General features: G+C 36.8%; 2 protein-coding genes across 5 annotated transcripts in view; one reads left to right on the top strand and one right to left on the bottom strand.

The window, feature by feature from the left end:
• Positions 1 to 934: 934 nt before the first annotated feature.
• On the top strand, positions 935 to 17,786 carry atg9a (ATG9 autophagy related 9 homolog A). 3 transcript variants are annotated; one of them, XM_079841548.1, is made up of 16 exons: positions 935 to 1,184; positions 1,476 to 1,537; positions 2,011 to 2,152; positions 4,171 to 4,214; positions 4,349 to 4,413; positions 4,557 to 4,706; positions 4,814 to 4,955; positions 6,203 to 6,951; positions 7,080 to 7,233; positions 10,986 to 11,165; positions 11,280 to 11,519; positions 11,730 to 11,965; positions 13,009 to 13,126; positions 13,691 to 13,895; positions 13,986 to 14,128; positions 16,551 to 17,786. In XM_079841548.1, the coding sequence occupies exons 3-16, from the start codon at positions 2,050 to 2,052 to the stop codon at positions 16,557 to 16,559; spliced, it is 2,538 nt and encodes an 845-aa protein (XP_079697674.1). In that variant the 5' UTR covers positions 935 to 1,184; positions 1,476 to 1,537; positions 2,011 to 2,049; the 3' UTR covers positions 16,560 to 17,786. The 3 variants fall into 3 exon arrangements, with proteins under 3 accessions (XP_079697674.1, XP_079697673.1, XP_079697675.1); XM_079841547.1 differs by having other exon boundaries at positions 1,035 to 1,184; positions 2,008 to 2,152; XM_079841549.1 differs by lacking the exon at positions 935 to 1,184 and having other exon boundaries at positions 1,327 to 1,537; positions 2,008 to 2,152.
• A 2,788-nt stretch (positions 17,787 to 20,574) lies between these two features.
• pcnt (pericentrin) overlaps positions 20,575 to 25,930 on the bottom strand; it is a 60,906-nt gene continuing 55,550 nt past the window's right edge. For both annotated transcript variants that reach the window (XM_079840766.1, XM_079840767.1), the window contains 5 exons: positions 25,483 to 25,709; positions 24,191 to 24,285; positions 23,934 to 24,081; positions 22,266 to 22,396; positions 20,575 to 21,008 (listed from right to left, as the gene is read on the bottom strand). In XM_079840766.1, the coding sequence (XP_079696892.1) occupies positions 20,965 to 21,008; positions 22,266 to 22,396; positions 23,934 to 24,081; positions 24,191 to 24,285; positions 25,483 to 25,709 (645 nt within the window). In that variant the 3' untranslated portion in view covers positions 20,575 to 20,964. The remainder of the gene's footprint in view (positions 21,009 to 22,265; positions 22,397 to 23,933; positions 24,082 to 24,190; positions 24,286 to 25,482; positions 25,710 to 25,930) is intronic.

Here is a 25,930-nt window from a genome sequence, read left to right as displayed (position 1 = left end):
AGTTGTTGACTGGTGAAAAAAGCGTGAACATTTCGCAACCTGCAAACTCATAAAAACCGCTCTCGTCCAAGTTCATCGCACTTGAACTTCCGGCCTTCCGTATATGGACTGCTCGCTGTGAACGCGCAAAATGATTGACAGTGAGAAATAAGCGGCTTCTGATTAGCTAAAAAAAAGAAAAAAGAAAAAAGAAAGACAGACGTTAGTGTGAAAAATGGTTACTTGAAAGAGTTTTCTGATTGGCTAAACAAACAAACATGAAAAAAAGTGTTTTACTGTTTACATACACTATGTAACAGTGTTATTTAAATGATTTTAGGGATAATTATTTTCTGCTTACCATTCAATATCGATTACAGCTCCTACTCAAAAACATACAGTATTTTGCTATATCAAAATGATCGGAATATGGTGACAAATTTGTACAATTACCACTATCTAGCCTACATTATTTAACCTTTGTTCTAGTTTATTATTGCGATTTAATTTAAACAATTTCAGCATGTATTTATTCTGCCGTTATTTATTATTTATTCTGATCTAAATATTGTCTTTTTTTCTATCTAAAGTCATATCAACGTACGCTTAACATGATTGAAGACTTTGTACCATTCAGTTAATTTTCCATGTAACAATAGTCACAAGGTGGAGCCATTGTATAGTACAGGAGGGTGTACCAAAACGAAATATTTGGCACTAGAAAAGGTATTCATACTTTAATCGCATTCTTTGGCCTTTTGAACTGCTTGACAACTCTATCACTTCTGTTGTTTAAGTTGCCTCAAAACATTCTGCTACATGCTTAATTTGTTGTCCTGTAAAATACAACCAACTATTATTAATCACTTTTTACTGTTTAACGGCTCAGTGTAATTTGAATATTCAGGTGCAATTAAATCTTTCTGTGTATTTATCCTGGGGTATTCTTCAGTAGGCTAACTCTCTTGGGATGGATGCTATGTGCAGTATTTTCTAAAAGAAGAACCGCCCCCTGATGCCATTGGCTCGTTTACACCGAAAACCTGCTTCTGATTGGACGGCAAATGTGTCACACAGTGGACGCGGCCTCTAAACCGTGCGTCAAGAATCGAAACCAAAAATGCTTCAAATGGGAAAACAAAAGAGAACTGGGCATTTATAGCAGAGTGCGATTCATAAATCACCGCTCCTCATATTCGAATGAGGTAAGATTTCATCCAAATAATGTTTCTGAATAGCGAATCGCCTGTCTGTTGCTGAATAGGTAGGTGTTTCTCAATCTGACGCGCATCTCATATTTTCCTCAGGCTTCTGTTGACATAAATAGCAGGATGCCTCCTGTCACGCAGGGATATTAACACATATGAGTTATTTATAGTAAATTAGTAATGGTCATGTACGGATAATATATAAGACTTTTAAAGGAAACAATGCGACTGTGCTCTGTTTTAAAAAATGGACTGAATGTGTTTATGTTTTTGCAATTTCATCTATAGGAAGAGCAAAATTGGCCCCGTAGTTCTTTTGGTTTCGTAAATGAAATGGCGGGAGGTACAAGGTAAGAGTTGATCATTTAATAAACAGTGTTATATATTTAAATGCTGAGACGTTCCTTCAAGTAGCATTGTTTGCATTGTTTGTGTCTGAGAGATTGCATAATTGACAAAGCTGTCAAACTACTCCAGCACTTGTTTTAAAACTGCTCACGTTATGACAACAACACCCAGTGATTTAATCATATTCTTTTGGGTGAGTTTTTATTTTATTGTTTTCTTATGCCTTGAGTAGTCATATTCACGTTTCTAATTCAGCGTGGTGGGCCCACTGCTGTTGCGCAATGAGGTCGCTGGCTGAGGAGTCCTGACATATTTTTGTGGGCTGGGCGTTTTTTAAGTACAGTCTGTCACGTTTATATATATATTTAAATGACCTTAAAAGACACATTAGACCACATTTATTCTATCATGTTTTGTATCATACCCCAGTGGATTGCTTATAATAAGTGTTCTTTTAATCCAATGGCACAAGAAGGGATATTGTGTGACAGGAGATTCGGGGTCTGACAGCGGGATGGCCCACTTTGATACAGAGTACCAGCGCCTGGAGGCGTCCTACAGCGACTCCCCTCCCGGAGAAGAGAATCTACTGGTGCATGTTCCAGAGGGATCCAAATGTAAGATCCACAATTTTGCTGCATAGTGTGTATGTCTGTTGTATTACAGAATCAAACGCTTCTTGGCAACCTTACTTTTCAAACTGGGGTCCGAGGGCCACAATAGAGTGATAGGGGGTCTGTGAAAAAATGTTAGAGAAAAGCAGGATAAAAAATACAAAATAAATAAGTGATAAAAAAAGTTTAAACTAATAAACTAAATGAGCAAATAATACATTTTGATTTAAATAAACAAATAGGGTACAATGGGGCTAAAGGTACACCTTAAGAAACAATGTGCTTTTCACTACTCCTATAGTGTATGATATATAGAAAAATATATATGTTTGTATTGAACATTTATGGAGCAACAGATTTTGTGTGAGAATAAATCATAAAAGTGGTTTACTTTATTTAAAAATCTTAAAAATGTATGGGGTGTACTGTAGAGGGGGGCATTTTAACCCCACACATGGGGTAAAAGGCTCACCAGGATGGGGCAAAAGGCGCACAGTATTGATACAAATACTTTAGCTAAAATAATATGTTTTTAATAATGTCTAAGTTAATACTTGTTCAAAACAATGACTCTTTAGCAAAGTTTGAACTATTTTCAGTTTATTTTGATGAAAAAAAATATTCATTTTTGATCAGTAAATATGCTGTCATTAAAATATGTTAATGTAAATCTATCTGAAAAATATAGAAACAAAATCATTACAAAAGTAAAGATTCTGAAAGCATTGGAGATCCCATAATAATTTAATATAGATTTACAGTAGTAACAATAAATTATATTTTATTATATGATATGATATGATTAATATCACATTTTTAAATATGATGGTTACATTATAAATATGGTGATTATCTCTAAGGTGGACACCCAACTTAATATATAATACTTACAATCTGAATCTAACCATGTCATGTCAACAAATGGAAAAGTCAGCCAGCTGTTCATTATCATGTTAAATATGGTGCCTTTCACCCCAACAGCAGGGGTTCCTTTTACCCCAAATACCATACTTTTACATATTCTCCCGTTAATGAAAAACTGTTGCTTTAATTACCTTGAACAAAACTGACAAACAATAACAAGACTTTTGTTTCAAAATATATTCAATAATTTTAGCAATTCTTATTTACTACTTAAATCTACAACTTTTTTAAAAACATAAAATATTAGATCAAATGAGCGCAGAATCAACTTTGCGCTGCTGCCCGTGATCGCATCAAAGATCAGACAAATTTGCACGTGCATCTTGAAAAGCGGTTGTTTTGGAAAGTGATGAGGCAAGTTTTTGTGCCATTTAGTGGTTTAGAGGAAAATAAAATCAAAGGAGCCTTTTACCCCGTGGAGCCTTTACCCCCGTTGTACCCTACTTTTGATTACAATAAATAACATTTGTAAAATATAAAAATAAATACATTTGGAATATAACAGTATAAAACTACAGAGTATAGAAAAAAATGCAATATATAACGCAATCAGATTTATAATATACATTTCCCCCCAGTATAAATTAGATCTTTATACATGAAAATATATAACTGCCTTTTTTTAGGATGGGGCTTTTTCGCATGAGAATGATTATATTGGGGGGGGTTCGTGGCATGTAAAAAAAAAACCTGCCTTCACTCAAAAAATTAAAATTCTGTCATTAATTACTCACCCTCGCTTCATAAAATGGAGGCTAAACCACTGGAATCACATTTTAGGATCAGGATTACTTTAATGATGTCTTTACTAACTTTCTGGGGCTTGAAAGTGGTAGTTGCGTAGGCTGACAATGGAGGGACAGAAAACTCTCAGATTTCATTAAAAATCATCATTTGTGTTCCGAAGACGAACAAAAGTCTTACGGGTTTGGGACGACACGAGAGTGAGTAATTAATGACAGCATTTTCATTTTTGGGTGAACTATCCCTTTAAATGAGCAATGGATACGCAACATGCTTCTTACCATAGACACTAGATCTGAATATTTTCTATGTTGTTTTGTCATAAAGTTCATAAATGAATTTGTTTATTGCAGCTCCCTGGCACCACATTGAAAATCTAGACCTTTTCTTCCAGAGAATATCCTTTGCACACTGAAATTGATTGCTTGTTTATGGGTTAAATAGATTGTCAAATGTTAGATCATCAAGTAGATTGACATCAAATTAGTTGTTACAGTCAACATGTCTTATATTTTTCTTAACATTCAATACGTCTATAATCTACACCAGAAGAATGGATTTACTTGTATGCTGCTGGGTGAAATATTTGAGCTTGTGTAAGTATCAATTCATTTATTAAACATGACATTTTTGTGTAAAGTGATGCTACTCATAAGTTAATGTCTGTTAACAACAGATCAGTAATCACATTCATTTACCCTTCTGAATTGTCATGTAATTTTTCCACTTATTATTCTAGGCAGCTGGTGTTTGTGGTGGCATTCACAGTGTTCCTGGCTAACTGTGTGGACTATGACATCCTTTTTGCCAACAAGTTTGTTAATCACACTGATTCCTCAAAGGTTACGCTGCCCGATGCGTTTCTACCAGTGGACGTGTGCAGTGCTCGGTATATTTATGTAGTAAATGTCACTAATGTGGCATTAATGTTATTTCTTCTTACTATCGATATAATCCATCATAAATCAAACTGTCCTTTGTTAACTTATGTTTTAGGATCCGAGACAGTGTTTTTGTCATCTTCATCCTTATCATATCAGGGATCTTTTGGCTCCACCGTCTCGTCAAGTTCATCTACAACATCTGTTGCTACTGGGAGATCAGATCGTTTTACATCAATGCCCTAAAAATGTCCACGGTTAGTTTTTCTGCTAACTCACTATAGCACATTTAATAAAACGTTTAAGCCACTTAAAGGTGCCCTATACAATATTTTAAATTGTTCTCTGATATCTACATAGAAGGTATGTGGCTTTGGTGAGGGCAAAAATACTCCAGATACAGTTTTACATGTCCATTTACAACCCTAAGATTTGTCCCTAGAATGAAATGGTCTGTTTTTGCCTTATTTGGAAGGGTCATGAATAATAATGTTGAGCTCTGCTCTGATTGGCTCATTTCAGTACCTCACACAAGTGCAGTTATTCAGCAAACACAATCACAACAGCTTACTTGTTTATTGGTGTTTTCAGATCATCCGCACGGCCGAGAGAGAGCTTGCGTGCACGTGGTTGCCAGATTGCACTTTTAAGTAAAACACCGGATAAAATACGTGTTTTTTTAACAGAAAAGCTCTGATTGGGGGATTTAAATGACTGAAATCTGGCAACCGCAAGCACGAACATTCGAACGCTCCTATTTTCCACCCCTGACAAAACCAAAGACTGCTTTTTGTTCTAGTTTTTATTTTTTAAACTACATTTTAGTCTCGTCCTTTTTTGTCAACGATATTGCATGTTTATATAGTCACAATAAAAAGTTGAAGGTCATCTCGTCTTGTATTAGTTCTGGAAAAAAAGGTCGTCAATGAACATTTTTCGTCATATTTTCGTTAACAAAATTGACACTAGTCAGAGCAAACTAACAACTTTGAATTAAATCGTTGCGGGATCCGGTTATAGATAAACATCAACCATGCCTGTTGACAGTTCCTTTCTGTGGGAAGGGTATGAAAAAGTGCTTACATCCCCTGCACAGCCTGGAACATAACATTTATATCCATGATCTGCCGTTTTCACTATATTGTCCTCATCTTCACAATACCTACAGAACTTCTGTTGATACTGCCTGGCCTTGAACATGGGCTGGTAGGCTATATGCAAATTTGGGGAGGCGTAAATATTAATGAACCCGACTGTTACGTCACAGTCGGTGTTATGTTGGAATTTGCCCAGTCTTTTTCAATGGTGTTTGAGGCTAATGGTATGTTAGTTCCATGTACAAAACTCTTATTATTCAACTATGCCAAGGTAAATACAGTTTTCCATTCTAGGGCACCTTTAAATTGCTGTTAATTTTAGAGAAAACGTACCAGAGCAAATGATCATGATGAAATTATATAATTCACCCTCTTTAAATGTTTAATCAGCCCTTTTCTTTCCGTAGACGGACCTTCCTTATTTCACCTGGCAGGAGGTGCAGGCAAGGATTGTTGAGATACAGAAGGAGCACCAGATTTGCATCCACAAAAAAGAACTGACAGAGCTGGACATCTACCATCGCATACTGCGTTTCAAAAACTACATGGTCGCAATGGTCAATAAATCCCTTCTACCTGTGCGCTTTCGTTTGCCTCTGTTGGGCGACACTGTTTTTTACACCCGTGGCCTCAAGTATAACTTTGAGCTGATTTTCTTCTGGGGTCCTGGATCTCTTTTTGAAAACGAGTGGAGTTTGAAGTCAGAGTACAAACGTGGAGGGAACCGTTTAGAGCTAGCAGATCGTCTAAGCTCACGGATCTTGTGGATTGGAATTGCCAACCTTCTCTTGTGTCCAGTTATCCTGATTTGGCAGATTCTCTACGCGTTCTTCAGCTACACTGAGGTGATCAAGCGTGAGCCGGGAAGTCTGGGTGCTCGATGTTGGTCTCTGTATGGCCGTTTTTACCTCAGACACTTCAATGAACTAGACCATGAGCTGATGTCACGCCTCAGCAAGGGCTACAAGGCCTCCTCGAAGTACATGAACTGCTTCATGTCACCATTACTGACGGTGGTGGCCAAGAACGTGGCATTCTTTGCTGGCTCCATACTTGCGGTTTTGATTGCTTTGACTATTTATGATGAAGATGTATTGGCAGTGGAACATGTGCTCAGCAGTATCACGTTACTTGGGGTCTGCATCACAGTCTGCAGGTGCGCAAAGAGAGGAAAAGATAGTATTTGAAAGCTGAGTCTTTGGACATTTTTGTCCATTTTATTTACTGGTGAGATTTGACTTTGAACAGTTTTGTGCTCATTCTTTCATCCTTGTTCTGCCGCAGGTCATTTATCCCAGACAAGCATATGGTGTTCTGTCCAGAGCAGCTGCTTAAAGTGATCCTGGCACACATTCACTACATGCCTGATCATTGGCAGGGTAATGCCCACCGCTATGAGACCAGAGACGAGTTTGCACAGCTTTTTCAGTACAAGGCTGTAAGTCACGCAGCAGTAATACTTCTATGTGCACATAACACCTATCAAGTGTGTTATTATTGTTAAAAAAGCGGAGAAACAAAATTACAGTTTTATTGCTTCAAAGTGAACTAAAATAAAATAAAAAGGACCAAACAATTATATTAGTTTTTGATACACACTATACATTACAGAATCAAGACATGATTATAGTGACGATAATGACATTTAAATAGTACACATTATGTTTTTGGAGTTTTTTGGAGTCCCCTTATGAATGTGATTTAATAAATTATCAATAATAAAGCAGTTAAATATTTTATAAGTTAATCTCAATTAACACTAAATATTAATTTAAAAATAAAATGGCTGCCGATTTATTTACTTAATATGAATAAACTAAAAAACAAACTAAAGTGGAACACGACAGTCATAGAGTAGCAAAAATAAAATTCAAAGGATTAAAGGAACACTCCACTTTTTTGAAAATAGGCTCATTTTCCAACTCCCCTAGAGTTAAACAGTTGAGTTTTACCGTTTTAGAATCCATTCAGCTGATCTCCTATGTAGTTATATTCTATATAACTATAGAATATAATAGTTATACATTTTCCGGCGTGTACCAATGAAAAGTTGCGCTATGGCTTGGAACTATACTCTCATTCCTGCGTAATAATCAGGGAACTTTGCTGCCGTACAATGGGTGCAGCAGCGCAATGATATTACACAGCGCCTGAAAATAGTCCCCAGCACACTCTCTGTGCAAGCAGGTTGTATTTTCCGGCGGTACACGATATAACAACAGTCATAACAAAACTATTTTTTGGTCATTTTTGAGCGAGATGCTAACGGTCTAATCAGATTCAATGATCTATGCTAAGCTATGCTAAAAGTGCTACCGCCAGACCCGGAGATCGGCTGAATGGATTCGAAAACAGTAAAACTCAACTGTTTAACTCTAGGGGAGTTGGAAAATGAGCCTATTTTCAAAAAAGTGTTCCTTTAAATATGAAAGTAAAAGTATTGAAACGGAAATTAAAAATAAAACTATGTGCTGCCTACAGTTTCAGTGCTAAAGTCATGATGAAACTGAAGTAGCAAAAAAAAAAATGTCTTTATGATTTACATCCAAGCGAAACAGATTGTCGAAAAGGGAAAAAACATAAGGCGGGAACTTTATTTCTATCCATCAGTTGTTGATTGGGTGGATGCATGCATATGTGCTTGCAGTCAATTGTAAGAAAGGTTTAAGCCAGGGGTGTCCAATCCTACTCCCGAAGGGTCCTGCAAAGTTTAGCTCCAACCCCAATGAAACACAGGAGGCAGAAAATCACGGTCTTACTACGCATACTAGAAACTTCAAAGTTTGAAGTATATTGGAGCTAAACTCTGCAGTGCTGTGTTCCACTCCACCTTTAGACATGCACTTGCAAACGTCCCTAAGCACTTCCCCTCGAGGTAATCCCTGCTGCCATTTTGAAGTGCGTTCCACTTCGTGAAGTGGATGAGGGAAGTTTATATGGACAGATATCTACTTCATATGTACACTTCAGGAAGCTTCATATACCATAATGCAACACGAATGTGACATCACCACATATCGCGTTTCATTTACCTCAGCACAAACAACTCTGATATTTTAATTATTTTTAAAAACATTTAAAACTACCGAAACACACTTATACACATATAGAATGCTGCATTAAACAATTTCGTAAAGGAAAAAAACTAATAATAAATCAACAGTGGATTCCAAGTGATCAAGGGATTAGGACATTCCAGTTCAGTCCATAGCAAAGGTTCCGCCTGTAGTGGGCACTCATGCAACGTAAGCAATGACACACATCCGAGTGAACGAGGCGGAGGGAAGTTAACAAGTGAAGGGCATAATAAAAACGAACTGGAACGCAGCACAGGACAGTGAGTTTGGACACACATGGTTTAAAGCTACACTGTGTAACTTTTTTAGTTTATTCTTAGCTAAAAACACTTAGTTCTTTCAAAAATATATGTGCTCATTAATGTATATTTACTTCTTTCAAGTAATAAAGTATTCTCGTAAGTTTATAATATGCCATTGAAAATACATACGGGTAATGGGTTCGAATGCCGGTCGCCATGTTGCCCCTCCATCTTGAAAGTACATCAGCCAAAGAGGGACATACCCGTAAATTCAAGCTTCGCCTTTCGCGTTTTAACACTCGATGGCATCGTGTCGAATGTGGACGAGGTCGAACTGGAAGCCATATTAATCTTGGACTAAATCGGCCACCGTAGGAGTTAAAACGAAATCGGAATTGAGAGGAAGAGAAACTAATTAGATTAGATTAGATTAGATTCAACTTTATTGTCATTACACAAGTACAAGTACAAGGCAACGAAATGCAGTTTAGGTCTAACCAGAAGTGCAATAGCAGCAAGTGCAGGATATACAATGGATGCGTAAGTGCAGGACATGGATATGTACTGAATATGTATAAATATGTATAAATAGAGAGACGTTATTACTATAAACAGAACTGAATTTACAGGTGAATATGTACAGTGAATAAATATACAGATGGCTATTACTATAAACAGAATTTACAGGTGAATATGTACTATGAATACAATATACAGATGGCTATTACTATAAACAGAATTTTACAGATAGAGGTATACAATAATATGTTAGGCTAATATGAGGAATAGCAGTGGATTAGGGTAGTGCAATAAATTATGGACAGAGCTATCCGGAAAAAAAGTGTAAAGTGCAGTGGAAAGTGGTTGCATATTACATTTAGAAGTACAGTGCAAAAATGCAAATGTAAACATTGGTACTATAAATACAGTCGGCAGTGCAAATGAGCATAATCCAGTTAAGATATGGCAGTGTAAGATGCATATGTAAACAGTTGTTACTGTGATAAACAGTCGGTAGTGCAAATAACAAAGTGAAGGAAGATGTGAGGTAGGAGAGTTATCAGTTTATGAGGGAAGTGGATCAACGGGGGTTTGAGTTCAATAAAGAGACAGCTCTGGGGAAAAAACTGTTCTTTAGTCTGCTGGTCCTGGTCCGGTGGATCCTGAAACGCCTGCCGGAGGGCAGGAGAGAAAACAGTCTGTGGGCTGGGTGAGAGGAGTCCTTGAGGATGCTGCGAGCTCGATGCAGACAGCGTTTCCTCTGGATGTGTTCGATGGCAGGCAGTGGAGTCCCTGTGATGCGCTGGGCAGTTTTCACCACCCGCTGCAGTGCCTTGCGCTCCGCAACAGAGCAGCTCCCATACCACACTGCCACACAGTTGGTCAGGATGCTTTCTATTTCTTTCTAATATTCACTGGATGGTCATATACCTTTTAACCGCTAGATGGGGGAAAATATCACACAGTGTAGCTTTAAGCAGACTAAATGATTGGAGAAGCCAGAGAGAAGTCTGTCGTTGCACCAGAATTTGACATTTTTTATAAAAGTGTAGAAAAAATCTAAAAATGAAACGTGATACATGTACAATCAATAACATGCATTTACAAAAAATACAATCAATAACATGCATTTAGACAATTTGTTAAATTAGTTTAGGGTCCAATTATCACCATTAGTTTTTGTATTGTTAGGAAGGGATGTAGAATATGGTCATGCAGAATAAGGCATTAATATGTACTTTATAAGTACTAATAAACAGCCAATATGCATGCTAATAAGCAACTAGTTAATAGTGAGAATTTGACCCTAAACTAAAGTGTTACCAATAAATAGATTTTCATGCCGACTTTTTGATCTCTTGTTTCTGTAGGTGTTTATTCTTGAGGAGCTTTTGAGTCCTGTCATCACTCCCTTCATTCTCATTTTTTGCTTGCGCCGCAAATCTCTGGAGATCATAGATTTTTTCCGAAACTTTACTGTGGATGTGGTCGGTGTGGGTGATACTTGCTCTTTTGCACAGATGGATGTCCGTCAACATGGTCATCCTGCAGTAAGGGAAACCTTTTTTTCTTTCTCATTATTGTACTTTTTTGTAGTTAGATGTATTTACCTATTTCTCACTTTATTGCTGACTCTGATGTATGTCTTTTTTGGTCCACTATAGTGGATGTCTGCTGGGAAAACAGAGGCCTCCATCTATCAGCAGGCAGAAGACGGGAAGACAGAACTGTCACTTATGCACTTTGCGATCACAAATCCACAGTGGCAGCCCCCTCGGGAGAGCACACATTTCATCAGTCTTCTGAAAGAGAAGGTGCACCGCGAGGCCGCCGGAGGACAGCAAGGAATCATAGCAGAGAATCCGGTCTTTAACTCAACCCATTCATTCCAGTCTGATTCAGAGGTATTCAAATGACTGGACTGCCAACATCTATCTATAATATATTTCTAATAGCAAATATTATCATTAATACCTCATAGTAATAATCAATATGAATGAAAACTGTGCCACGTAGAAAACCCACTTTCAAGTTCAAATACAATATGCTTATGAAAAGAGCTGGATGGATTCTTTTTTAAAAGAGGTCTAATTTTGCTTCCTTTTTCATTTCAGCCTCGCAGTCTTATTGCAAATCTCCTGATAGGACCCCCTTCTCTGGCCTCGCTACATCTGGGTCGAGAGGGCACCATCAATCCTGTGTCCATTGGAGTGAGTGAGGGAGCATCCGCCCTCCGATCCCTGTCTCCTGTCAGCACAAGTCTACACCTCCGAGGCAGTTACCCATCTGCCAGACTGTCACGACAGGACCATCCAGCTGTGATGGCTGGACGAGCAATGTCAGGCTCTGGGTAAGGATTGAATAAAAGTGTAATATATTTATTAACATAATTCATATAATATACTAATATTCATGTGTGGTTATAAAATATTATTAATATGATCATATACTTGTTTTAATTGATTTTCAGGACGGTACAATAGACTATTTTTTTGTTATGCTAATTATTAGCTTCAGGCACATGGTTTCTCATTGAGATTAATCCAGGTTTATCAACATTATAAGTTGAGAACAGAGTTATGTACATACACACCTGTTTTGAAAATGTAGCATGATAAATACGCAAATATTTATGAATGAATCCTAAGGGTTTTTTTTCCGTTAAAATCACATTATTTTTTTAAATATCAATTTTGACAAAACATTTAGATACAATGATATCCACATATATACAGATGTCAGAAATGGTGATCTCTGTGTGTAAACATTACTGTTCAAAAGTTTGGGGTTAGTAAGATTCAATTTTTTTAAATAAATGTATACTTTTATTCAGCAAGGAAGCATTAAATTGATTAAAAGTAAAGACATTTTAATGCTACAAAAGGTTTCATTTTCAAATAAATGCTGCTCGTTTGAACTTTCTAATAACCAAATAATCCTGAAAAAACAATGCATCATGGTTTCCACCAAAATATTAAGCAGCTCTTTTTTTTGACAATAATAAGAAATGTTTTTTTGATCACTAAATCGGCATTTTAGAATGATTTCTGAAGGATCACTTGACATTGAAGATTGAAGTTATAACTTCTGAAAATTCAGCTTTGCATCACCAGGAATAAAATACATTTTAATATATATATAAAAATATAATACATTGTAATATTTCACAATATTACTGTTTTTTCCTGTATTTATGGTCAAATAAATGCAGTCTTGTTGAGCACAAGAAACTTCTCCAAACTTTTGAATGGCAATATATTTATCTGTATACCTACGTATATAACTGGGATGATTTTTAAATTGGCCCTGCCAGTGGTAAAATTATTTGGCTATCATTATAGCGTTCATTTGTTCTTTGTTCTCCCTCTCAAATCTTGGATTGTCCTTGTCTAGCACTGATGCCCGTACCATCAGCTCTGGCAGTAGTGCATGGGAAGGCCAGCTAACCAGTTTGATCCTCTCAGAATACGCCTCCACTGAGATGAGCATCCATGCTCTCTACATTCATGAGGTAAAGCAACACATGAGCAGACAAAATTATATTATGTAATAGATTAGATTCAATGGATTCTACTATACATGTATAGACTGGGTAAACCCAGCCTGATCTGCCAGCGATTTGATTTCGCCCGGCAACTCTTCTATTTCTACTGCTGCTGTTACACTTTTGCGGGAACCAATCACAGACGGGCTTATCCACCTGGCCCGCTATTGGAGGGATTATCACGATGACGGATAGAGAAGCGATGGGTCATTGCCCGTTGATCACGCCTCTTGGGGTCTGATTGGTTGAAGGACTATCCAATTGCGTACAGAGTCATTTAATTTATACGCGTTTATGCTCACGTGTGCAGTAGAAAATACAGAGCAGACTCCCCAGACCAATGTTCAATCTTGTCTGGTGATAGCCAGACAAATACATGTATGGAAATTTTTTCTACTATCTTCAATTCCCATTCCTTCACTAATCTAGCCAAATAAACCAATTAACCAAAAATGTTTGCTGGTTTTGTTGAAAAATGTCAGTCTGTAGTCTGCACCCTAGGATTAGTAACTATATCCAATGTGTATGTAGATGCATAAGCAGCAATCGCGAGGTGAGCTGTCTCGACACACCTGGCACAGACAGGAGAGTGACGAGAGCAGTGAGAGTGTCAATGAAGACATGGAAGCGGCTCGCAACTTTCCCCGTTCCAGCACTTTCCCTAGTGCCTCCACCTCCCACCAGCAGGGGGCAGCACAGCAGAGCGGCAGCCAGCGGCACTTCGGCGGAAGCTCAGGTACTAGAAATGATTGTCTCAGTTCACAAGAATGAAAACTACGTCCCCCTCCATACTGATTATATGAGCGACGATCTATGTCTACCGCAGAACCTGGATCTGGGAGTTTTCGAGTCCAGAGAACGCCTCGTATGCCTATGGGCGGCTGGTCTGAGGAGAACCAAATAAGCCGGCATCATGCCCCAGTGCCCGAGGAGGGGCCTGAGGACGAGCTACCACCACACATCCATAAGGTATAAGCATAGACTATAAAAAAAAAGATGGATGCCTGAATCCACTTCCTTCCGCCGTAGAAAAATGAAGCCAAAATCTCAGAAATAGCTGCTGCTGTCTAGGGCTGATGACATCATTTGGAGCCAGAGTCTGCGCAATAATGATTGTGCAGTGGAGCCAAAATATCAAGGTCCTGCCCATTCTCCCGCAGACTCAATCACTAGCACACCCCCTGAACATTTTAAACAACTAATTTTGTTAATGCGAAACAAAAAATCAGTAATCTCCTACCGAAGCTCCCGAAAAAAGTCAATTTGTGCCTCCATGACTACTTCACTCTGCCACACCCCGTTTTTATAGCATCAAATAAAGGGTGACCAGACATCTCGTTTTCCCCGGGACAGTCCCGTATTTTAGCTCTATTTTTAGTGTCCCAACTTATGAAAAAATTGTGTTTTGTCCTGTATTTCTCTAGGTGATCATATAAAAGCACTCTCATCATAGTATATTTTGGAGAACAAAGTTACCATCCAATCGATATCTTGCAGTTACTGAAGGTGGGATAGAGGAGATCAAGTCAGACGCGAAGATGTGTGTAGATTTAACAAGGATCTTCAAAAAGAGTTTATCAAGTTATTATGCAAATTAAGTTGTAAAAAAATAACTCAATGTGGTATTGCGCTAAATGACACGCAACAAAAGTTCTCTTTGCTCCTGGCTGAATGGTCAAATACAGAGATGGTTGTCAAAATCCCCATCATGTGGAGTAGGGCTGCATGATTTGGGGAAAATATCTAATTGCGATTATTCTGGTTAAAATTGCGATTGCGATTTATTATTTTTAGTTTATTTTTACAAATGAAAAGTGTATATAACATTTTGTTTATATATTAATATGGCTTATAATTATTATTATTATTATTGCTAAATAAAAATAAGAAATATTACTATTACAATAACATTTTCATTATTAAAATTTTTAAATAGCATTTAATAATAATATTTATATTTTACAGAAAACTCATTTTACAAAGAAATTATGGGTTACCATTTAGTATGCAGACAGCCTGTGGCTAAAAATCATTAGAAAAGGTCTAAGGATTTATTGTGAAAAAATATATATTATAAAAATCTGTGCTTTTTATCTGTGATATCAATTTCTTAAAATCTATATCTTTAATATGAAATATGAGCCTCTTGTGCATCCACTGTGGGGATTAAAACTCCTGTACATTGAAGAAAAACATATGGATTGTCATATACATTTATTTAGAAGTATTATTTTTCTTATTTTCTACCCAAAAGTTTAATTCATACTGAAGCCAGAGGGCGCTGTCGAACAGAAACTCCACATATGCCTCAGAGAAGTAATCGTTTTCAGGAAATCCCTTATGTGAAGCTCGCTCTGTAGGCTGAATAAAACGAAGATAGAAACGCTTTGACTGATTAAACATGAAGATAATACTTCTGCGACAAGATATGGTGTATTGAGTTCTTCAAGCCTTCTCGGGTATTTTCATAATAATAAAGTATTCAGTGCTGATTGACATTCTGTGATAAGAAGTCACATCAGCTCGACTGATGTTATGAAGCGAGTTAAAACGTGTTATTAAACGTATTTTGTTGGACAACAGGTTTATGAACGCTTCACATTACTATTTTATGAAGATGTTTGACACGTGTTGCTTGCGTTCAGACGGAGCAGCATTTACTCCTGATCACAGAGCCGCTCTTCACTGACACGCAGGGCATTTATTTCATTAAAATCGCAGCCTTTGCGCTTTCATAATCGCACATAACCCAAATCGCAATTGCGGTTCGATTTGGATTAATTGTGCAGCCCTGAGTATCTCACGTAAATACAGTGGGTTATTGTGTAAACAGCTCGGTGAAAACCGGATGTGTGTCAGTATATTAGATCCTAACATTCGGTCTTAAAGTGACAGCAGCCTAAAATGTCACCATGTCATTAATGTTAATCAATCAACAAAAGATGTTAAATAAACTTACTGTACATTTTTAACCTACTTTTTTATTTGTAAGTATTGTATTTGTCCTATTGTCTGTAATTTTCTTCTTTGTTCATTTTTTTATATAACACAAAATAACTATATGATACATATCGTTATCTGTCCCGTCCCGTATCTGTATTCCACCATAAGAAATCTGGTCACCCTAATCAAATAATTAGCTAAAAACGAACACTTGAAGTTCTTGTACATACATCAGTGGGTTGATTTTTTTCCTTTCCCTGCGGGTTATCCGGGAGAAATATGCATTTGGCTAATTTTGATTGGCTATTGGGCTAGTTGTGTTGCGCAGACCTGGCAACCCTGCTTGTGTGACACACTTGGGTATATCATTTAAGTGGTAAATATGAAGCAGCACTGATCTGCGCTGGATTCCTAATATTTATTTCTGTTCTTTCTTTTTTTTTTTTAGGTGACTTAACAGGTATATCGTAGATGAAGTACACGAGAGACTCAAACCATCCATTTTCTTTTGGACAATGATCACAAGTCCTTTATTTACTCTCGGACAGAACTAGACATTTGGAGCTTAATCATTATGTCACAACGTGGCATCGTATCAAATTCTCAAATGCATTACAATGGTTGATACATTGAAGTACATCATCAAAATATTAAACGATTCATACATCTCACATATTGATCCACTTGATAGAAGCAAAACTGGTCCTGTAATTGTTATTATTCTTTTAAAAAAAATTCCCCATTTCATTGTGAATAGGAAAGTCTATTTGACCTTCTCATGAGTCCTTTGAGTAAACCGTCAAGTAGGATTGCACTCAGTTTGTTCTCATCAAAAAAAAAAGGTACAGGTCGGTGTTGATGCAAGAAGTTTGTGCTTAGAGTTTCTGAGCTACTTTGAATAGTTTTGATAGGATACATAATATTTATAATATGCAATGTGCCATTATGAACTTGAACGCTTTGCAAAATTAGATTTTGTTGTCAAATCCAGATTTCTGTGAGGGGGGGAAAACCACTGAAGATCATTCAAGCATGGCACTGTAAAAATAATGCATGCTCGTTCTTAAGTTGTATTATTTGCACAATATCAAACAAGAATGCACTTTATCATTTTTCAGATCCAAAGGATGACTTAAAGGCAAATCAGATTTCTTGTTTTTATAAACATGCGGTTTTAAAAGTTGTATATTTCTGTCTATAGGATAAGCGTTATATATTCCAGATACCTCAGGACCGGCTTGTTTTTGGCACTGAGGTTGCCCAAAAAGTGCATGACACTTATTGGGCGATTGACTGCTGCACCTTCCATCCTCAAACCCATAACTGCTAAAAGGAAGTTGACAAACCTTTGTGTAAATTGTGTAGTTTATAACTAACCCTAACTGCATAAAACGGCAAAAGTGTACATTTTGTTTGACATGAACTGACACCATTTCTCATATCTCACACTGCTTGCATACATCGTGCTTACATAGAGTGTTCAAGGTGCAAATTGTGCATGACCCTTGACCTTTATACTGGTATGTGTTTGTAATAATTGGCCTGTTAAATGCTTCTGTGACCTTAACTAATCTATCAACTGCAGCTGTGCATTTTCCATTATCTTTTGTTTTCGGTTTTCTAGACTGTGTTGTATATTTACATTTTGTACAGTTTAAAAAGCATCAATAAAGTGTATTTAATAGTTTGTGTATATTTTCATTTTTAAAAAGATTGAAAGGGTCAAAGTGCAAATACTGTGCCAAAAATAAACTCATCCTTGGAGAAAGAAATGCATCTAGGTATGCCATTATGTGATTTTCGGGTCAAGAATGGTTTCATAACTTATTCAGAATCAGAAAACGCTTTATTGCCAAGTATGTTTACACATACAATTTGTCCAGACAGTGCAGAGTCTGCAGACTGTACATAGGAATTGCACACATACACACACACAACTACAACACCATAATATTATAAAGAAATCCAAATTCTCAAATCTGATTGGCTGAGAGCATTGTCCAGCCTAATATTCCCCCAGAATCAGCACTGGAACCGTTTCACCGTTTTAATCACTCCGCTTGCAACATTTCTCAGAGTATGTCATGATTTTTTTTACAGTCTATGGTCATGACGGATGAGCAAACCACATAATTTTACAAATACTTCTGTTGTTATTGTGTCAGGGAATGTAGTTTTACATGTTTGTTTTTTTTTAGGAGAGAATATACAGAGGCGGACAGTACTTAAGGATTTTTACTTTCTACTCCAGTACATTTTTCAAGTATTTATTTTATCAGTGTTTTTCTTTGGAAAACTTTTAATTCATTACATTCCAAAACATAATTTATAATGTCATACTTTTTACTGCACTACATTTCATAAATAAAAGTTGTTTTTTTACCTTGAATACTTGATTACATTCAAAATATTGTACTTTCTTTGTACTCAAGTAAAATGAATTACTTTTACTTAAGTAAAAGTATACAATGCTAAATTTTTTATCTAATTAAGTATTAAATAATATTCAATATGAAACAGTGCAGTAAAAAGTACAATAGGCTATTATGTTTTGGAAGATTGTGAAGTAAAAGTCAGCGGTCGTTCAGCGCTCTTATACCCGCGGAGAACAGCTTTATCTCTGCCAGTCCTTTGGGAATTTGCCGCTGTCTCTTATGTACATAGTTTAAACATGAGGCATTATTCATTTTGGTATATCAAGCGGACAATCTTTGGTCTTATGCTGCCTTCACGTGCTATCGGAATTATCGTAAATACGAGTTTCCGAGGTAAAAATTGCACATGAACGCCCCCACATTCTGAAACTTGAATGCTATGAGCTCGTAACCACGACTTCAGAAGTCGGAATTATCAAATTTCCGATAGCACGTGAAGGCAGCATTATTAACTAATTAGGCCTACGTTTTCCAAAACATCGATTTGGCCAAGGGCAAAGTTAAGTTTGCTTGTGTTTATTTCCTATTGTACAAACTTCTTATACTTGTAACTTATAGTGGCTAATATTGTTTATTTAAATATTTTCAATAAATAATATTTTATATAAGGGTCTGTTAACCCTAACTTTAACTGTGTGTTAGTCAGTTAAAGTTAGCTCCATTTTTACACCATTAGATGGCAGCAAAGACCGTCTTTAGGAGTGAGTCAGTAACAGAATTTTATTTTGAAAGGGACTTGTAGTTGTAAGGTTGTAAACAATAAGACGCATGCCTGAAGAATATCAGCCAGATGCAGGTAATGTACTCATTTAGTCCATACTCTACAATAAGCTTCAATGAAGTCACTCAGTGTTCCTTCGTTACTAGATATAAAGTGACGCACGTTTTAGAATTAGTAACTGGGCTCAACTGTCAACTTGAGAGTTGAATCCATCGCGGAAGAAGGGGGGGGGGGGGGGGGGGGGCAGTAATCTGCAAACCCATTTAGAACAAAAATCTGAATTTTTACCGGAACGACAATTAAAGGGTTAAAAATAAACGAAGGACACATTTTTCGTTAGTAGAAGCAATGAAAAATGTTCCGCCCGAACAGGGACTTGAACCCTGGACCCTCAGATTAAAAGTCTGATGCTCTACCGACTGAGCTATCCGGGCTCTGTATAGACGAGATGGCGTCCACATTTTTCACCAACCAATATCAACATGGGTTTCTTCATCATTATCAACACAAGTAAACAATGAAAGAAACTATACACATGCTATACTACAATGCGTTACATGGGTTCGCGAATTGTGGGTATGAACAACAAACGCTTAACGTGAGCTGAACTACAGCTGGTAGCACGGTTACTACGTTACTAGCACATTTTTGTAGTGCCAGTATGTTTCCTCATTTCCATCAAAGCTAATAACTCCAATCCAATTTCAGATTTTGCTAAGATCTGTATGTGCCTTACATTTAACATTCGTTAACGTGCATTTCAACTATTCAGAACCAGAGCCGTTCAGAACGTACTTTCAGCGCATGCGTATTGCCATGTTTAGAACGGTGCAACATGCGTTTATTGCCTTGATGCCGTCTTTAAAACACACACACACACACACACACACCAAGAACCGTCAGAAACGCGGTTTTAGCAAATGTGTACCAAATATTAAATTATCCAACTCGCCGACCGTTTCGCAAAAACATACTAGGATTTAATTTTTTACATGACGTCATTATTTAACTTTAAATTCCTAATTTTACTTTAAAATCAAAAACGCCGCTTTCTGTACAGAAATTAACAGCTATTATTGACACATGACCTCGTGCTTGAGAACGTTTTGCATTATTCCTGTATTGAAGACGCCTGTTGGTAGGACTTAAGATTTGTGCCTTGTGATAATTTACATAAACCAGTTCTCATTACTGAAAAAAGTCAAGACAAATTTAGTTAAGGGATAAAATTTAAATAACTACAACAAATAATACCATGATGAGTAACTTTAGCAAAGCCACTGCTTGTAGTTTAATACAAATGACACAAGTCAATTTAGACTAAAATATTTATTGATTTTATAGAAATACTGTCCATAAAAAAAAACAATATAAAACATCTTACAAAACATGTCCAACCATGTGCATTTAAACAGTGACATCCATTAAAAATCACAAATTGAAGTGCAAAAGTCTTAAATGCTTATTGTGGACATGTAAAAAAATAATATAAACCGAACATTTACAGACCATTCAAAATTGTTTACAAAAAAAGTGAAAACTAGCACTGGTTGCAAAAACAAACAAACATTGGTGACATTGTTTTAGCTAAAATGAAAATGCATGACAACAACAAAGCAGCAATTAAAAAAAATACTTCAATGTTAAAAAAAAAAAAAAAAAAACGAATTTAAAACAGACTGGCACTAGTGGTCAGATTTCTTCATTCATCGGTCAGATTTTCTGCCATATGGAAGCATTGGTGGTGAACCTGAAAAAAAACACCTGATTAGAAATGTCAGCCCTACATATTCCTAAACCTGCCAACCGCAGCACAGGGGAGTATTTGTGCAGACGAACAGGCATGCACACCTCTGTGAAACAAGACCATCCAGAACGTGACTGATCACACAAGAAGGTGAATTTGTCTTTGAACTCCTGTGACTGGGTAACATGGAAATGAGGCCAGACCACTCACCTAAAGGCCACATGCACATGGACCCCGGTGCCAAACAACTCAAATACAGCCAGGTTCTATTTTCTAGAAACCACTTCTGCCGAAAGCTCATGGTATCAGGGAGGCTATGCCTCCTGTCCGCTCTGGGGACTGTAAGATGGTAAGGTCAGAAGTCACAAATGGCCATTATTCAGTTAACGTTTTGGATCCTTTCACCTTCAGTATTAACAGGGATCCTAGTAAAACAAAAATACTAACCGTCTTGTGTAATCAGTTTCAGAAACAGGGTCTAAGTTTATGTTAATTCTACTCCCATCTAAATGCAAGACAATTCAAGAGTGGTCCAGTAGAGGTCAGTGCAAGTCTTTTTCTTCTGTTCCAGGTTCATACAGACAATATATACAGAATTCAAAATGTATATACACACACTACCATTTAAAAGTTTGCGATCAGTAAGATTTTTTTTTTTAACAGAAATGAACACTTAGTCATTAAATTGATAAAAAGATTTCCATTTCAAATAAATGCTGTTTTTTATTCCACTACATCAAAGAATCCTAAAAAACAATGCATCACGGTTTCCCCAAAAATATTAAGCAGCACAACAATGATAAGCAATGTTTTTTGAGCACCAAATCAGCAAATTAGAGTCATCATGTGACACTGAAGACTGGAGTGATGATGCTGAAAATCCAGCTTTGCCAACACAGGAATAAAATCACATAAATTATTAAAACAGAAAAAAGCTATTTTAAAAATGTAATAATTTTTCACAATATTTACTATTTTTTCCTCAAATAATTGCTGCCTTGGTGAGCCTAAGACTTTTCAAATACATCTTTTAAATCTTACCAACCCCAAACTTTTGAACAGTTCTTGAGTTCAGAGTTGTGACAATTACATGTACCTTTTTGTTTTTTAACACAGAAAATGATTTATGGTAATCAACAGGATTTCACAAGTGCTGTTGAATTAAGTTATTAGTCGCAATGTTTATACAGCAGCTAAGATTGGGATGGTGTGTGTAAAAGATGACCGTATTTTTAGACAATTTCCACTGGCTTCACCCACCTGGATGACCAGCTCCCAGACGCTGCTGGACAGTCTCCAGATGTTGGATATACTCTGTAAGGGAACGTTCCTGATCTTGGGAAGAGCTGAAGGAGCGCTCAGCTGGTCCCAGCACAGAACTTGTGTACATTCTTAGTGAAAGAGAAAAGGAGAAAAGTTACTAAAAACAACATTTGCCTAGTAGAAGGAAAAACAAATCTAAAAAGTTGTAAATGAACAGGAAAAAAACAGTTTCATTCTTTCCATTTCAAATTTTCATGTTTAACCCCTAGAAGTCTGAGCTGTTTTGGGGCCCTTTAGAAGTTGACATGCTCTGACATTTGTGTTTTTTTCAGTTGCTTATAAAACACATTAATGGCAAAAGTGTAATTACACTGTTTTCAGCACAAACTGGGCTACCATAATATCTGAGCAACATGACAGAATGTTTGTGCATGGTTTTTGAAAAAACAAAAATTGTTTTAAAATTAAGGCCTCAAAACACACAATAGATACGTGTCCACAAGACTTTTGACTAATGGATGTTGTTGCCTAGAGTTTTTGCTTCAAACTGATGTGACAATCATTGTGCCTACTCATTCACATAACACAATATATTGATATACATTTTGTAAGACACTTTCTTTACAAAGTCCATATGCACGGAGGCGTGAATGACCATGAATAAGTGTCACACCTGAGAGAACAAAAGAACCCATAATGGCCTGCATAATGAGCGAGCTTCAGGTATGTGACAGAGCAACAGGACAAAATAAATATATTTTGTTGTAGTTTAATTAGAATGTAGTCAAAAAAGGAACATTACAACGGCCTATTATATTTTAAATGATCAAAAGATTTGACTACACTGCAAAAAATGCTCTTCTTATTCAGTATTTTTTTTCTTGTTTCCAGTCCAAATATCTAAAAAATCTTAAATCATAAAGTAAGTGCATCTTGATTTAAGAATTGTTTGGATATTTAGACTAGAAACAAGACAAAAATACTAAGAAGAGCATTTTTTGCAGTGTACTATTTTTAATGTTTTTGAAAGTAGTCTCATGCTAAAAAAAAAAAACCTGTAATATTGTGACTGAACACAATTCAATGTTCAATAAATACAAATAACTGAATAATTGTTAAATGATGAATGTTATAAGTAAAATATTTGGGATTTAAAATAATGCAATGCAATTATGATTTCACAGAGTATAGGGTGAATTCAGGCTGATTGGGACACTTTTTTCCCCCAGTCATTTCAATAGCAAAAATTTTCTGAATCATTTGATTTTGTAAACTATCATACACACAAGACTCAAATATAATTTCGAGTTTCGGTTCATTTATGAGACACGCGTGCAAATTATTTAAAATTTGCATTAAAGAAACATTGAAATGTCAGGTTTTAAATAGACATCTCATGTTTGTGAGACAAGTATTCACGAAGCTAGAGTTCCTTTTCTGAATGAACGTCTTTGACAGAGGCTGCAGATCACGCATCATGTTTGTTTTCTTTATCTTGCAAAAAGCACAACAATGTTTTTTTTTGTGGCTGTACACAAAATAAAAATAGGAGGGGGTTAACTCAGTGTTACTTGCTGTTTCTTTGTAATTATTTGTGAAATTTACTCAGGGTTTTTTTTTTTCAGCGTAGATCAACACTACTGTGTGTAGTAAGAAACATGTCACCTATTATTCAGCCTGAAGGGTGATTTGATTGGTGGCACTAGAGACGAGACCACACCCCTTTGAGCAAAGGCAAGATCACGGGTGGGTGGAGAGTTGAACGCAACTCCAGTCTGCTGTGGCCTCAGCACTTCAGTCCTCAAAGCAGGAACTAAGAGAGAAGGAAAGACGCCACATGAATGACTAATGATTTAAGTCTCTTAAAATACTCCAGCTGAACAAGTGAATCATGCTACTGCTAACCAAGTGTCCACACTGACCTGTGTTTGGCCCAGTTCCATGCCCATTAATGGTGGCACAGCCTACTGAGATTTTCCTTGTAGCTCTTTGCCATTTCCTGGTCAGGAACTTCAGTCTAAAAAAGCGATAGAAAATTATCGATGATTACTTATTTTCTTATCACGTGACAGGCATGGAGGCCTGTAGGCAAAAACATCCATAGAACTGCAGCACAGGTCTGTTTCAAACCACAGAATATTTAGATCTTCTCTCAAAAGAGGAAAAACAATGCGAGTTTTGACTTTTGTGATCTATATACAGTACAAAAGTTAATAGAGAGAGATTGTAAAACTAATCTAAATGAATAGTGCGGTTTAGTCAAAATTTTCTGAAGAGACTTGATCACTTTTTATGATGAACAGATTGAATTTGGGCTTTTATTCACATGTAAACATTGATCAGCGAAAAAACAAAAGCTCAACCGAACCTGCTTGACAAGAATAAACCTCATTGGTTCTTGCGGAAGCTTAAACGTGCGGCGTAACACGAGAATGAACCTCATTGTCTCTCTTAAAGAAGCTCAAATGTGCTGCGTAACACGAGAATGAACCTCATTGTCTCTCTTAAAGAAGCTCAAATGTGCTGCGTAACACGAGAATGAACCTCATTGTCTCTCTTAAAGAAGCTCAAATGTGCTGCGTAACACGAGAATGAACCTCATTGGTTCTTGAAGAAGCTCAAATGTGCTGCGTAACACGAGAATGAACCTCATTGGTTCTCGCATGTCAAGCGAACATGCTTGAGCTTCCGTTTACCAAAACGTGCGAGTTGTTGAATGTTTATATGTAAATTAAAGCCTAAATTCAATGTCTTCATCATATAAAGTGATCAGGTCTCTTCAGAAAATTGACTAAACCACTCGCTTTATATGGATTAGTTTTACGATCTCTAACTTTTTAAAGTGACAAAGTGGTAGTTGCTTAGACTGTCAATGGAGGGGTCAGAAAAAATATCTTCATTTGGGCTCCAAAGATGAACGAAAGTCTTACGGGTTTGAAATGACAATTTTTGGGTGAACTATCCCTTTAACGTAAACACTTAAAAGTGCCTTAATGTAATGTTTTTCTTTGTAAAAACGCTTAACCAGTAGCTGCGCATTGTGTTTATGTTCTGGGCTCATCTGCTTGCCTGTGCATAGCATGAATCATCAATAAGGTGTATTTTAATTTCAAGCCAACTTTAACAGAAGTTACACCCAAGCATTTTCTGACCACACCATACTAACCCTGGCAGACAAATAGTTGACCATCCACGATGGCATTTTTTTTCTTACCTTGAGATAGCGATGACTACTCTGACAGACGTTCTGAATCGGTTTAGAGGTCTGGAGACCTGCGACTGGCTTAACGTTGGCTGTGCGCCCATGCGAGCTATGAGCGCAAGCGTAGCCTGCTCGCACTCTTGAAACCCTCCCAGTAGCAACAGCAGATATCGCTTCTGATACACAAGCGACTTCCTGTAACTCTCTGCTCGCAGGTATCTCTCATAGAGCCGCTGTATCTACAGGAACAGGATCATAAAGCAAACAATTTAAAAAAAAAGCTGCATTTAGAAATCACAATTATGAAGAAGAAGAAAAAAAAAAAAAAAAAAGTCAGCTTTATTTCAGGTAGCTAACAAGTTTGTTAATATTTTGAATAAAAAAGGAAAAACAAAATAAAAAAAAAAGTGATACAACTCACACTGGGGGGGGTCAGCTACAATATTTTAAACTTGCGTGT

Source organism: Gobio gobio (genome assembly GCF_949357685.1).
Source record: "Gobio gobio genome assembly, chromosome: 17".
NCBI lineage: Eukaryota > Metazoa > Chordata > Actinopteri > Cypriniformes > Gobionidae > Gobio > Gobio gobio.
This window is presented reverse-complemented; position numbering and strand designations above follow the sequence as displayed.